Raw genomic sequence first — 15292 nt, 5'->3', positions numbered from 1 at the left:
TCAGAAGAAGCTAGGAGCAAGATGGGAATAAAGACACAGACCTACTAGAGAATGGACTTGAGGATATGGGAGGGGGAAGGGTAAACTGTGACAAAGTGAGAGAGTGGCATGGACATATATACACTACCAAATGTAAAATAGATAGCTAGTGGGAAGCAGCCGCATAGCACAGGGAGATCAGCTCGGTGCTTTGTGACCACCCAGAGGGGTGGGATAGGGAGGGTGGGAGGGAGGGAGACGCAAGAGGGAAGAGATATGGCGACATATGTATATGTGTAACTCATTCACTTTGTTATAAAGCAGAAACTAACACACCATTGTAAAGCAATTATACTCTAATAAAGATGTTAAAAAATTAACAAAATAAAACAAAACAAAAACTAAGCAATATTAGTTCCTTCCCTGTCTGATTCTATGTTGATATGATTACTCTAAGGATTACAGAATAATGAGAAGATTATGGTTTCCTGGAAGTTAGAAAACAGTCATATTTATATTATAGGGGGCATGTAGACATTGTGCAATGTTTTAAGAAACAAGTAGGTTTTCATTAAGGGCTGATAAAACTAAATTAAATTAGTACATACAGAGTAGAATTGGAAGTCCATAAATACGGATTTAATTCAAGTATTACAAGTCAGTTATTGTGAAAATTTCCTGTTTGTTTAAAGTATAAGAAAATTTAAACAGAAATTCACTACATTTATTCATCTTGTCCATCTAGCTCATATATTTATAATCAACCACTTATTTACCCATTCACTATTTCTGCTCCCTCATGTAAATAGTAGATAGGTGTAATACAGTAAAACTGATTTTACTAAACACTAACTTGACTTCAGTTTGCCTTGGGTTTTGTATATTTATAGAATTAAAATGACTTTTGTCTATAACAACATGCTGTGCATCCCACATCCAGTCAATCCATGACAGGGAAGGTTTCTATGTTTACATTTTAAAAATATTGTTACAGAAATACACCATAATCTTTATTTAGAAAACAAAACTATGTCTTTACTACTCCATGTCCTAAGTAAAAAACTGAATTTTTAAACTGTATTAATCATTTCAGAAAAAATTTTATAGCAAGTTGTATTAGTATTCTACTGCTGCTATAACAAATTACCACAAACTTAGTGGTTTTAAACAACACAAATTGTCAGAAGTTCAAAATGGGTCTTAAGGGCTAAAATTAAGAGGTCAGCAGAGTTGTGCTCATTCTGGATGCTCTAGGGAACATTTATGTCCTTGCTCTTTCCAGCTTCTTAGAGGATACCTGCATTCCTTGGCTAGTGGCCCCTTCCTCCATCTTCAATGTTCATCACTCTAATCTCTGCTTCTGTTGTCATAGCTCCTGTTTCGAACATTAACCTCTTGCCTCCTTTTTATAAGGATATTTATGATTAGATTGGGTCTCCATGGATAATCCAGGATAATCTCCCCAACTCAAGATCCTTAATTCAATCAAATCTGCAAAGTCTCTTTGCCATTTATAATAACATATTATGGATTTCTTTGAGGGACCATTAATGGACCTACCATATAAGTATTTAATTGTGTAAAAGAATTTGGGTTTTATAGCAGGATTTTGAAAAAGTTTAAGCAATTTAAAAATTGACAACATTCACAGGAATTGTGATCTCCTACCATTTGAGAAATTCCTCAAAAATAAAACAAAAACATTAAAGTTTATGTAGATTTTTCCCTATACTAACTAATCATTTTAACGAAGTACTATTATGTTAAAATTGCAAAATCTGAATGAAGTACTTTCCAAGCAAATTGATTGCTTTTTTTCTAGCTTCATAAGATTAATGACTATAATACAAGAAAATTAACAATGCTCTTTCATAGTATTTCAATTGATTTTACAAGAATTTACAAAAATTTTATCTGGAAAATTAACTCTTTAGATCTCATACATCAAGTTTGCTATAAGATCTTTTTAGCAATAAACACTTTGGGGAAAAAAAAAACCCTTCACATTTTCACTACTTCTCTTCCCATACAGATGCAGTATATTTTAAAAACAAAATGTTAAATTCCATGTCTCTTTAAACCTCACATGTTTATGCTATTCAATTTGAGGATCTTATAAAAATTTATTTGAATTAAGTTTAAGTGCATTAGTTCTATAATCTTACTATTTCAAATAAAGCAAGTGAGCATGGGTAAACTAATCCCCCAACTTTATGTCTGTAATAACATTTTACTTCCTAAATCAAATATTTTCCTAACTTTGCCAATCCAATTAATTTTTTAATACTCTCAATTCATCTTGTTTCCTTACAATTAGCATCATGTGTACACTTACATATTATTAATCCACTATAAATATATGTATTTATTCTTTCTAGCTGTTGATGCCATTTGATATTTGGTTTATTTGACATAAGTTTACCTTTATGTTATTGTAGAATGTAATATTTTCAAAAATATATATTTTAAAAGAAATATCACTTTATTAAATTTCATTCTGCAAACATATTTTGATTCTTAATAAATCCTAGAAACTTGAAAGAAATTGCTGCTTCATTATTAATGGTATTAATAGTACTAATTGCTGGTTGGTAATTAGATTGGGTCTAAGTCACTCTCCCCCATGTTGACTGCAAACACACTGACTTTCTATCAGTTATTAGGACAAGCCAACCTCTTCCCAACCTCACACTTTTTGGAGCTAATGATCTCTCTGCTTTGAAAGCTCTTTCCCAGGCTCTTTGCCTGACTGTCTCATTCTCATTCTTCAGGTTTCAAGTACCCTCTCTTGAGAGCAGTCTTTTATCACACCTATATAAGCTAGCCCTTTTATTGTTTTCTATTGTACAACTGTGTTTATTTTCTTCTTGCATTTTATCATTTATGATTATATGTATTGGTTAATGTGTTTATTATTTGCCTTATCCACGGGACCACCAGATCCATAAGGCCGAACTCTACTTTTCCCCAGCACTTAACACACTGATTAACCCATAATACATACTGATAAACTTCTATTGGTAGAATTATTGTTGGTGCAAGAACTTAATACTACATATTTTGAAAATAAAAAATATATATATGGTAACTATTTAGAGTGCTTTTACACCTATTAGCATTGATTAGATACAAACTCTAGAACAAGAGTTGTAAATTTAAGTATATTCAGAAGCCAGGAGATATTTTAAAAGAGTATAATGAACTAAGTACAATAAAATAAGAAATGGAAATGACAGGAAATAGCAAAGAGCAGACCCTATTTAAAAGGTGCAGCAACTACTCAGCTCTAGTTTCATGCAGTCCTGATGTCCTAGCCCAGATCATTACAGGACTTAGATCAGATGGACCATTTTTGTAACTGATTCATCCAAACGCAGAGTACTTAAGAGACTGTCCACTAACTCTTGTTCACTAGATCACTGGATCTTATTTTTTCAGACCTGTTTTTCACCTTTCTTCTTTTGATTCTGGAACTATTACTTTGTATTTCCCACCCTCCCTCCCGCCACAAAAGGCTTCATTTTTCAACTTAAATTAGTCAAAATTGGTTTTTGCAGATTTTCAAACAAGTATTTCTTATTAATGTATTAGTTAATTACATTAAAAATAGTTTATTATCTTTATGCTCCACACTGTGATGAGTATTAGGGCTCAGAAAAATCCCAGCATACAGGAGAGTCATGATTTCTACCCTGCCCATCTATGGGTTCATCTCCTGTCACTCTTGTGTTTTGTTTTTCATGCAAACACCAAAGTGTTTTGGTTTTATATTAACGGTAACAGTTACTTACCTTACATTGTCCCATCTGCCAAAAATTATTGCCCTTCTCATTAAAGTCTACTCATTCTTTAAGATTCAGCTCAAGAGTCATCTCCTCTAGAAAACCTTCCCTGAAGATACACACCCCCACACACCCCCTACAAACATCAGCCGCTATGGGATGGGCATGTTTTCTAGGTGCACTGCTAACATGAAGTGCTCAGTTGCTTTGCTGAGCTAGGAACAGTGTAACTTTGGGGACCTTGAGCCTCATTTGGCTAAATTCCTCTATGGCAGAATTTTTATCCTAGCATTCTACCTAGTGTTTAGCATAGTGCCTGGTCTGCAATAGATGTTGTGTGATGAAAGGAAGATAAAAGAGGGAGGTCTTGAAAGCAAATGATATAAACTAGTTGAGAATAATTTCCATAAACATATGAAGCAGCTAGACAAGAAGAGGAGAGAATTTAGGGTGAAAACTTCTAAGAAAGTATATAGTCCACCTACGCTTCCTGTTTTCCAAACTTATAATAGCAATTTTTATGAATATTTCATATTTGGGACATACAATAAAAGTTTAAATTAACTATTAATTACTGATTCACTTGAAAAAGTTTTATGAATTATATGTTAGGTGCAAGATACTGTCAAGTAGAAACTATTTAAGAAGGAAACTGGCCCCTGGCCTCCGCACCAAGCGGGCCTCCGCTCCGTTCCGTCTGCGCTTGGAGCAGGCGTGAGCCTGGCCCTGGGGGCTGGGGGAGCCGGACGGGGGAGCAGCGCCCCAGACGCTGTCTCCATGGCGCACCCTCGCAGCCCCCGCCCGCGTTAACATCACGATGGCTGCCCAAGGAGAACCCCAACTTCAGTTCAAACTTACATTGGTTGGTGATGGTGGTACTGGTAAAACTACATTCGTGAAACGTCATCTGACTGGTGAATTTGAGTAGAAGTATGTAGCTACTTTGGGTGTTGAGGTCCATCCCCTTGTGTTCCATACCAACAGAGGACCTATTAAGTTCAATGTATGGGATACAGCTGGTCAGGAGAAACTTGGTGGACTGAGAGATGGCTATTATATCCAAGCTCAGGGTGCCATTATAATGTTTGATGTAACATCGAGAGTTACTTACAAGAACGTGCCTAACTGGCATAGAGATCTGGTACCAGTGTGTGAGAATATCCCCATCTTGTTGTGTGGCAACAAAGTGGATATTAAGGACAGAAAGGTTAAGTCAAAGTCAATTGTCTTCCACCAAAAGAAGAATCTTCAGTACTATGACATTTCTGCCAAAAGTAACTACAACTTTGAAAAGCCCTTCCTCTGGCTAGAAAACTGATGGGAGACCCTAACTTGGAGTTCATTGCCATGCCTGCTCTCGCCCCACCAGAGGTGATCATGGACCCAGCGTTGGCAGCGCAGTAAGAGCACTATCTAGAGGTTGCTCAGCCAACTGCCCTCCCGGATGAAGATGATGACCTGTGAGAAAGTGAAGCTGGAGCCCAGCATCAGAAGTCTAGTTTTATAGGCAACTGTCCTGTGATAACAGTGGTGCAGCATGTTTGTCACTTTATTATATAGCTAAGCAGAACATGTGCTTAATCTTTGGGATGCTGAAGGAGATGAATGGGCTTCGGAGTGAATGTAGCAGTTAAAAAAAAAAAAAAACCTTCATTTTTTTGGACCTACATATTTAGGTGTTTTGGAACACAGTTGTTTCCTCCTTGAGTTCCAAATATAAGACTGCTACAGTCACATCACAATATTCAGTGGTGGAATCTTATTTGTTACTGTCATTCCCATTTCTTTTTGTTTAGAATCAGACTAAAATTGTATTTCAAATACCTAAGAAAAAAAAGAAAAGAAAAAAGAAAGAAACTTTGGTGGGAAGAAAAAGGAGAAAGAAAGGAAGAATTTTATTGTTCTTGTTATAACTATCATTCTAAAAAAGAGAATTTAGATAACTGACATTCCTCTTATAAAGGGACAATACTTGATACATTATATGGAGGCATACAGAAGAATAATATGAAAAACAAATTGGTTGCTAGGACCATTCTAGCATTCTTGAGGAATACAATTACAACATCAAACAATTTGGAAAAACTAAAATTCATATAATCTATATTTTTTACCATAGATCTTCCCTTTGAATTAATAAGGTCTTGTGTGTAGACAAGAGTTTCTTTTGTTTATCATTTTAGCAATGAACATAATGATTTTAGAGGATTAAATTTTGACCATATTTCCTTTTTTCTTTCAATCATTCAATATGCCTTAACTGAATGTCTCCTATGTATCAGAAACTGGAAAAGGTACTGAGGCATAACTGAATGTCTCCTATGTATCAGAAACTGGAAAAGGTACTGAGGCATTGGGAATCAATTATATCTTGACATTCTGTGATATTTTTAAAATTTAACATATGGGTTAATTTCAGCATGAGTTTTAAAATATGTAATTATTTATTTACATAATAGGAGCCAGAGTGTGAACATATTAAAATATGCAATCAGTTGAATATTAGTTGCAAAATGTATTTAGTTATTTATAACTAAATATTTAAAGGCTTTTGTTCATTTTAAATGCTGAAAGATAGTACTTTTTTCTTTTAGTAAAAAAAGACAAAATAGCAGATTATATAATTAATTGTAAATATTAATTTCCAACATTACTTGTTTTGCATGTCTTTCCATAAAGACAATCACATACATAACTTCAGATGGTTAATATGAATGGTGAGAAAGTCTGTAAGTGCTATAAAATAAGATTGGTTTAACCAAACACTCATTTCTTTTTTTTTTTTTTTTACATCTTTATGGGAGTATAATTGCTTTACAATGGTGTGTTAGTTTCTGCTTTATAACAAAGTGAATCAGTTATACATATACATATGTTCCCATATCTCTTCCCTCTTGTGTCTCCCTCCCTCCCACCCTCCCTATCCCACCCCTCTGGGTGGTCACAAAGCACCGAGCTGATCTCCCTGTGCTATGCGGCTGCTTCCCACTACCAAACACTCATTTCTAGTGGCTCTCCAATTGTGTGCTTCCCCCATCTATTTCAAAGAAAATCTACCAGCAGAGAAGATTACTGAATAAGTAATATGTACTTTGTATTTTTAAAAAGAAGAAACAAATAACTGAAGAGAAATGCTGGACTGTGAGAGAAGACAAACACTTTTTGAGTGTAATGTGTGTGAAACTGTATGCCTTGGAAAAAAGACAAATTATCAGCAGGATACAAAGTAAAGCTAAAGTAAAGATTTTTTGCTCAGAAATACTCTATATAGGTGGTTAGTTGTTTTACTGTTTTCTCTCTAACACAAGTCATCCCCGTAAGCCGGCTAAATGAAGGAAGCTCTACTTAAAGATGCCACAATTTCCATCCCAAATCAGGCTAGAAGTGATGGGGTGGGGTGAGAAGAAGGAAGCTGCAAAAACAAAACTGTGGCATTGGTAAATGCTGAGGTTTAACCTCTTGAATATTTGGGTCATCTCCTAGGGAGGAAATATCATGAAGGAAGAAAATCAAACCTCAAAAGAAAAGGCAAAGGCTATAAAAGTCATACTGGAACTAAGGTGTCACAGGAACAGAGAAAAGTATTGATTCAACTGTCCCCAAAACAGGCTATCTGTTGAACCCAAACAAGAAATTACAGACAGTAGAAAGAAAAGATTAAATACAACTTTAGTGATTTTGAAAAAACTGTGTACAAGACACTCAAAAAACTGAGTATAAGACAAATTCAGTAGCCTCACTAAATTGTTTAAAATTCCTAATTTTCCTTATTTTATTTCCCACTGTCATCTTTTCAAAACAAGCCACACCATTTGGTTGATTTAGGTTAAAGTCCTCTTAAAAATTTCAGTGTTCATTTATACACCAATTTACTGACTCCTAAAACTCTGCAAAAATTATTGCAAGCTTATCTTAGATGTTTTTAATTTTCCTTCTCCTGTGTGATACAATAAACTTTGTTGAATTTTTCTATATTACCTCTTATACACTTATATATCATTAATATTGATGTTTTTCTATATATTTTTGTTTTTCTATATTTCTATATTTTCTTTCGATATTTTCCATGAAAATGTATCACCTTAAAAATCAATATTACCATAGAAACATATATACACAGAGCATATATAAAAAAAGAAAATATCAATAATATTTTTCCACATATCAATATTAAGAAAACATTCATAACAAAGTATATCACCATATACACTGCAGTTTGTCATCTTAAATTCAAAATGAAAATGGATATTATTAAATTATATAACAAACAGAACCTAAGAGTATTTGTTGTTTGGTTGTTTATTCAGTTGTTCAGTTAGAAAATTTTCAAATATTAATATTGAATCCTAAATATGAAGTCTGTCTGCTACTAATACAATAGGGTCTTTTAACAAGCATATTAATTAAGTACAAGGATTTTCTCCTATAATACAGGTAATTTAAACAACTTTTTAAGTTACTACTTAGATAAGAGCCTCATTCTAAATTGTCGGTGGTGTTTTTATAGCACAAATTAGTCTTTGCCATAAAGCTTCATTAGGTGTTTGGGAAAATAAAAGTTGCAGTGATTCAGCTGTTTTAAGAAAAGAATACAAACCTCTTAAAAGTAAGTAGCAAAAGAAAGAAGAAAAAGGGTCCGGGCCCTTGAAGCATTTGCTTTCACTATGTACCTTTACTGTACCGATGAAAGTTAAATATTGAACACCACTGAATAACTCTTGAAAATATAAAGGGTAAAATCTAGGGGGAGAACTATAGCTGCGTCCTTAAGAACAGGTATTACAGACAAACTCAACTCTTGGCTCTGCCATTTCCTAGCTATTCTACATTTTACATGAAACATTTTACTAATCCTATTGAGTATGTTTCCTCTTCAGTAAAGTGCTGACACTCATACCTAACAGGGAGGAGAGTGTGAGAATTAAATAAAATAATGTATGTAAACATATAAGCCATGTAGTAAATGTTAATAAATGAAAGCTATTTTAATAAGTGAATATTTTCAGCAATGGAAAAATCAGTGTTTTTTTATGCTGGAGAAAAGAAAAAGAGCTTATTATTAACTAAATCAGAACTTGTAGTAGCCCACCCCTTATCCACAGGGAGTACATTCTAAGACGCACAGTGGATTCCTGAAACTGCAGATAGCACCAAACCCTATATATACTGTTTTTCTTCCTATACATACATATCTATGATAAAGTTTAATTTATAAATTAGGCACAGTAAGAAAATATCCAAATTTCCAGCATGACTCTTCTTGCGTTTTGGGGCCATTAAAATATGGGTTACTTGAACACAAGCACTATGATAGTGTGACAGCTGAAGTGTTACAGATGACTGACTAACAAGTGGGTAGCATATATAGTGGATACACTAAACAGGGGGATGATTCACGTCTCGAGTAGGATGGCATATTTCATCATGCTACTCAGAATGGCACATGATTTAAAACTTATGAATTGTTTATTTCTGGAAAGTTCCATTTAATATTTTCAGACTGAGGTTGACCATGGATAACTGAAACCAAGGAAAGTGAAATCACAGATAACAGGGGACTACTGTACTATAGATGAGGGAAAGTCTATAAGGTGAGATCCAGAAAATTTTAATAGCTTACCTGAGGCTAAAGGATCCAGAATTTTTGTTAAGTAACCAGGCTTCCTGATATCTGGCCATTTTTCTACTAAACCAGCTTACGTTTCAAATGAGTCACTATAGTTTATGTTACGGTTTTTACTTTCTTTTGGATTATTTTCTTTTAAGTTCATGTTAAATTTTCTAAATGAGTTTCCAGTTACGCATTACACTTTTAACTGAAACATACTGAAGATAATTTAAACAAATGCAATTATACTATATCATATAAATTAAACTGTGTATAAACTGGAAAGTGGTTGCACCTGTGTTTATAATTCTTATTTAATGAAACAATCAGTTAAATATTTTAATATAATATGAACATACTTCTAAGGCAATCAGTACATTTTCAGGATTACCAGAAACCTGAAAATGTAGGATATTCAGGAATCAAATTGCCCAACTCTAAAAATTTATGAGAGACGAAATCTGTGGTAAACCATAATCCTTTTATACAAAAGTGTATGAGCAAGTTCTTATCTACATTGAAATGATTTAAGATGATTTTTCAGAATGAGTTTGGCAGAGGAATTTGGAGTAGTTATCCTTAAAGGAACTCTGAAGAAATACAGAAAACTGAAGAAAGAGCTGTGAAATTCTTTAAATTTTAAAAATTGTGAAAAAAATATTTGACAAAACTTCTTCAGCTTTCATGTTGCAATGATTGTAAGTTTCTTAAAACTGTCTTTAAAAATGAGGCATACCTTATTTAATATATTTTTTAAATGCCTTTGGAAATAGCTATTCTACATATTTCACAAAGATCTTATTATGCAACCTACGTATAACTGTCACAGTTCTAAAGTGGACTACAAATTTTATTTCTTTAAAGTATCACTAATGAACAATAAATGGTCATTTAGCTTTATATTTTTATAGACGGGTTCCTGGAGATAACAATATTAGAAGCATAACCTCAATTGAGATTTCAATAAAACCTATACACTTATGCTTTTTCACAACAAAGAAAGTAAGCTTATAAAACTTCCCTAGATAAACTTTCTCTAATCAATCACACTGTAAATAAAGGAACAATGAAATTTTCTCTTGATTGCTTTCATTATTACTTTTAAATTTCAATTCATTTCTTGCAGGCCAAATTTCTCTATTGTTATTGGAGTACACACACTTACAGCTCATGAGCAATGTGCTGCTTTTTAAATAAACATCAATGAGGCAAACCTAGAACTACCTCTTGACACAGTAAACTTGCTGACCCCCAGATGCTTTGTTTCTTCTGAGATATCAAGGGAAGTTGGAACCTGGGATTTGTTTATGAGGAGTTTTCTACCTCTGGGATGAGCTGCATATGTAATACAAGAATACAGGATTTCCTGAGTGATCTTCACTAAGGTATCCCATGAATAATTAACTAGTCAGATCAAAAATATTTCTTTTGAGATGATGATTCTACCTTTGGATAAAAAAGTCAAGAAAGGGCTTCCCTGGTGGCGCAGTGGTTGAGAGTCCGCCTGCCGATGCAGGGGACATGGGTTCGTGTCCCGGTCCGGGAAGATCCCACATGCCGCAGAGCGGCAGGGCCCGTGAGCCATGGCCACTGGGCCTGCGTGTCCGGAGCCTGTGCTCCGCAACGGGAGAGGCCACAACAGTGAGAGGCCCGCGTACCACAAAAAAAAAAAAAAAAAAAAAAAAGGGTCATTTTTGATTGTTTGATTTTTCATTATTCCTGAAGAAAAAAGAAAAGTTGTTGGTATATATCATTTCTGACATAAAGGTTGCAAAGACACAGTTCTTGAGACTGTAAAAGATACATTCTCTAAAGAGTGCTTTAGTCCATGTAATCCTTGTATTTTCTTTCCAATCTGCTCTCTCTGGGTGAATATATTTCTACTTCTCAATATCTTGGCAGCACAGGAAGCTTAGATATAATTGTTCCTATCAAATTCAAGATTTATCATTTTCTATACTACTATATATACAAGTATATTATTCACTTTCATTTCTGTTTGCTTGGACCTGGAGGGATATAGTACTGGCATACCACTCTTTCATCATTTTTCTAAATATTTTATATTCTTGCATTAAGAAAAGAGCTTTAGAATAGATACTGATATACAGAAATATATAGTCAAAATTAAATGCTGCAGGATCATGCAGGCAACACCTAATTCTTCCAAGGGTGGGGAAAATGTAAGACCCTGAAAAGTTAAAATTAGCCAGTTTTTAAATATAATTTATGTGATTATTTTTATGTTTTCATAGAGACTATGTTGTCAATGCATGCAAAACAAAGCTTAATATCTTTCCTTTTTATAAGAAAAGTACAGGAATATACATACTGTAAGGGACACATTCATACTGCACTTCAAGGTATTTATAGGTTCCCGGACATGGGTCTGGAAAAACATCGGGACCTGCCACCACTGCACACTGGGTTCTGTTATTGCACCTGAAGTCGAAAGAGAAGAAAAGAAAAAAATAATAAGTTTCTACATAGTTAAATCATTATTAACACCAATACCAATTTTATTTTAGTTCCTAATTACACAGATTTAAATAAGGTTTTGGTCAATTTAGGGTTTTAGACTTGTTAAGGAAATATCTACAGTATACCTAAAAAAAAACTAGACATTAAAAAATTCATTCAGTTTATTCATATTAACTAATTTAATTTTTGATTGAACACAGCATGATTTTGAGTTAGGCGTTAAATACTGCTTAAGCAACATTAACTGGCCCATAGGATATTGCCAATGTGAAGACAGGATGATTTGGTAGGAAAAACTCACTCTCTTATAAAAAAAATAATTAAGAAAATAGAACCACAGAGCTTTACTTAGGCAGTAGTAAAATAAAATCACTGATTATCATATTATTTATTTTACAGGCAATGAACATATGGTGTTGAAATGCTTTTAGCCAAACCTAAAAAAATAAAATCAGTAAAAACTTTAAATATTAAAATGTATCTAAAAATTTAATTTATATAAATTAATATAATAATAAACTAATCCCATAAGTAAAACCATTTTTAAGAATGGACTCATATTCCTCATGTACAGCCAAATAACGACACTAACCTTAAAGATTGCTATTCACAAATGCCAATATCCTATAATTTAGAATAACTTTAAATCTCCAAAGAGAATAATCAGACATCACTATTGAAACAGAAACACAAACTAGGCATATTTTGTGGCAATTGGGCTAAATAGATCTGGGTTAGCAGATTTACTCATGGGTAAATAAATATACATATAATGAAATTGATTCCTACTCTGAAAAAGACACCCAAGATCAGAATGCCCTCCTTACAGTAAATTTTACTCCGAAACTTTCTAGACCCAATAGAGTTCCTCCCTTCCTTCCTTCCTTCCTCCCTTCCTCTCCCTCCCTCTCTTCCTTTCTTCCTTCCTTCTTTCTTTTTCTTTCCGCCCTTCCTTCCTTCCTTCTTTCCTTCCCTTCTTTCTTTCCTTCCTTTCTTAAAAAGATGCTTCCTTTTTTGATATGACCAATACCTCTGAATCCTTGCAAGGCTACTAGTTGGATAAGGAGCATTCAGGGCAGAACTCATTTTGATTTAGAGTGAAAATGCTTTGAGTTTACTCAAGGCTATCATTTGCCAGGCTTACTGAGAATTTTATTTAGTCCCTAAATTAAAATTGATTCATTAGTAAATGTCTTAAACTGAAAAATACATTTCGTGTTACCAGTGGAAGATTAATAAAAGCCAATATTCCATTCTCATCAGTCAGTTTAGCATAACAGCTAATCTTGAGGGTCAGCATGTTCTAAAGTTCTCTTGTGTAGATTTAGTGTCTAAAGATGATTATCAGACAATTGTATAATAACATTAATGTAAATGTGGCTGTCCTCAACATGCATTACAAATAGGTAGTGCAAATATTTTAGTGTATTGACACTTTTTAAAAATAACAGTACTTTCCTATTACATAGAAAACCCTTAAGAGGAAGCTGTCTCAAGTTAAAAGACATGTTTTTGCAGTTAAAGCAATACAATTTTCACATCATGCCTTGAAAAAATAAACTCATAAATCTATCTCAGGATTTTATACAATGAGCAGCTATATAAACTCAGTTATATCCATAATTGTTACAGAATCAGCTATTATCAAAAATGCATTCAAAGTAGAAATAATGAAAAATGAAAGTATACATTATAAAATTTGATATTTAAATATTTTGTAAATATAATATTATTGCTGATCTCAAATCATTAAATTATAATGTTTAAAATAAATATATATATATATACACATATTATATATATTATGTTTTGTCTCTTGGCCTACTGTTGTTTTACTGCCTACTATCGTCCTTTTTTCTAATTACTACAGCTCTTATAATAATAAAATTAATTTACCATCTGTGTCTATTCTTACAATTTTCAGATGTAAATGGGCAATTACAAATCTTTTATTATTTAAACAATCAATGTTTGATATCAACAAACCAAATTACTAGTCATTTTTGAGTAGGGTATAAAGGTTAAAATTTACAATTATGGAAGTGTTTGTTTCACAGAAAATTGTCTTGAATCAAAAAGAATTTCATATGGTTATATATGTATAGATCAGATATTAAAATATAATATGGACATTAGACACATCCACCCATCCATTTAGTTATCTAAACATGTGAACTGATCATTTGCATATTATATACTATTTAATTTGCAAAAATACTATTTATGTGTATGTAAAAAAACTGAAATAAGCGACATTTGTTATAAACATTAGACACTGTAATGAGTCCCAAATATCTTACTTAATGTTAACCAAAGAAGAATCAAGAAAGCCTTCTACCTGGTGAGATAGTGTATGTGAAGAGGTATATAAACAAACACATTCTACACAAATAATATACTGCAATCATTGTCATCATTGTTCTGTAGAAAACAATGCTTTACAGCATTTACTTTTCAAAATAATTTACATTCTATTATGATTTCTATATCAAATGCTTTTTATAAATTAAGATACTGAAAAATCAAAAGGTAGGCAACATCTGGAATATTATTTTTGTATAAGATATAATACTGATTGTTTAAAGACTAGCTACACTTCAAAAACAGGAGTTTAAAAGTCTGTCTTCTTTTTTATGATTTCAGTCGCTGTGAGTCAAAATTAAATTAACCTTAATATTAGATTAAAGATTATTGATCAATTTACACCAGTAAGAGTACTTTTATAATTATATCAAAGTCGTCAAAAGTAAATTCATCCTAAATACGCTTGATGATAAAAGGGAAATAAAATAATTGAATGTTCCAATGTGCTTTACACTCAGATTTTTCTTTATATTTACTTTTAATTTAAATATAAAAAATGATTTTCAGTAACCCTGATACTAAGGATATTCTTAAAACCCATAGTAAAGGATGAGAAAAGACTACAATGATATGGTCAAATGTATCCTAATCTACTAATATCCACAGAAAAAAATGCCATAATCTTATAAAAGCATTAAGGCTTCAACTTTTCATAAAAGTTTCACTATTTTTTCATTGGAAAATTTATGCAATAAAATTTTTCTACCCCAACAACAGACAATTTTCAAATAAAGTATTTGATAAAAAAAAAAAAAGCAGATGACAATAACAAATACCAGATAGAATTCTCAAAGGAATCTATCAGAGTTTCGATTTTTACATATATAACACGGAGGTCAGTTATTTTACTACCTCACCTCACAGAGTTGACGTGCTTATAAAAATGCATTAAAAATTTGTAAAGTATCACATAAATGCACACGGTATACTGTATGTTGCTGTAACTATCCACATTGTTATCATTATTAACATCAGTCATTTGCTTTGGGATGGGTTAATAACACTTCATTCCAGATAGACTGAGTCTTTTGAGAGAAACCTACAACACAGAAGAAGTGACACACAGACAAGCACATAG

At 32.8% G+C, this 15292-nt stretch overlaps 1 protein-coding gene and 1 pseudogene across 22 annotated transcripts in view; one reads left to right on the top strand and one right to left on the bottom strand.

The window, feature by feature from the left end:
* Positions 1 to 15292, bottom strand: part of ADGRL3 (adhesion G protein-coupled receptor L3) — an 867440-nt gene that overhangs the window by 387320 nt on the left and 464828 nt on the right. For all 21 annotated transcript variants that reach the window (XM_079920009.1, XM_079920003.1, XM_079919994.1 and 18 more), the window contains one exon: positions 11702 to 11811. In XM_079920009.1, the coding sequence (XP_079776135.1) occupies positions 11702 to 11811 (110 nt within the window). The remainder of the gene's footprint in view (positions 1 to 11701; positions 11812 to 15292) is intronic.
* On the top strand, positions 4343 to 5225 carry LOC307185184 (GTP-binding nuclear protein Ran-like; annotated as a pseudogene). Its single transcript has one exon. The product of its transcript is annotated as a GTP-binding nuclear protein Ran-like (transcript).

This window comes from Stenella coeruleoalba, assembly GCF_951394435.1.
Source record: "Stenella coeruleoalba genome assembly, chromosome: 4".
In the NCBI taxonomy this organism is placed as follows: Eukaryota; Metazoa; Chordata; class Mammalia; order Artiodactyla; family Delphinidae; genus Stenella; species Stenella coeruleoalba.
The sequence above is the reverse complement of the archived record's forward strand: the minus strand, read 5'-3'. Positions and strand labels throughout refer to the sequence as shown.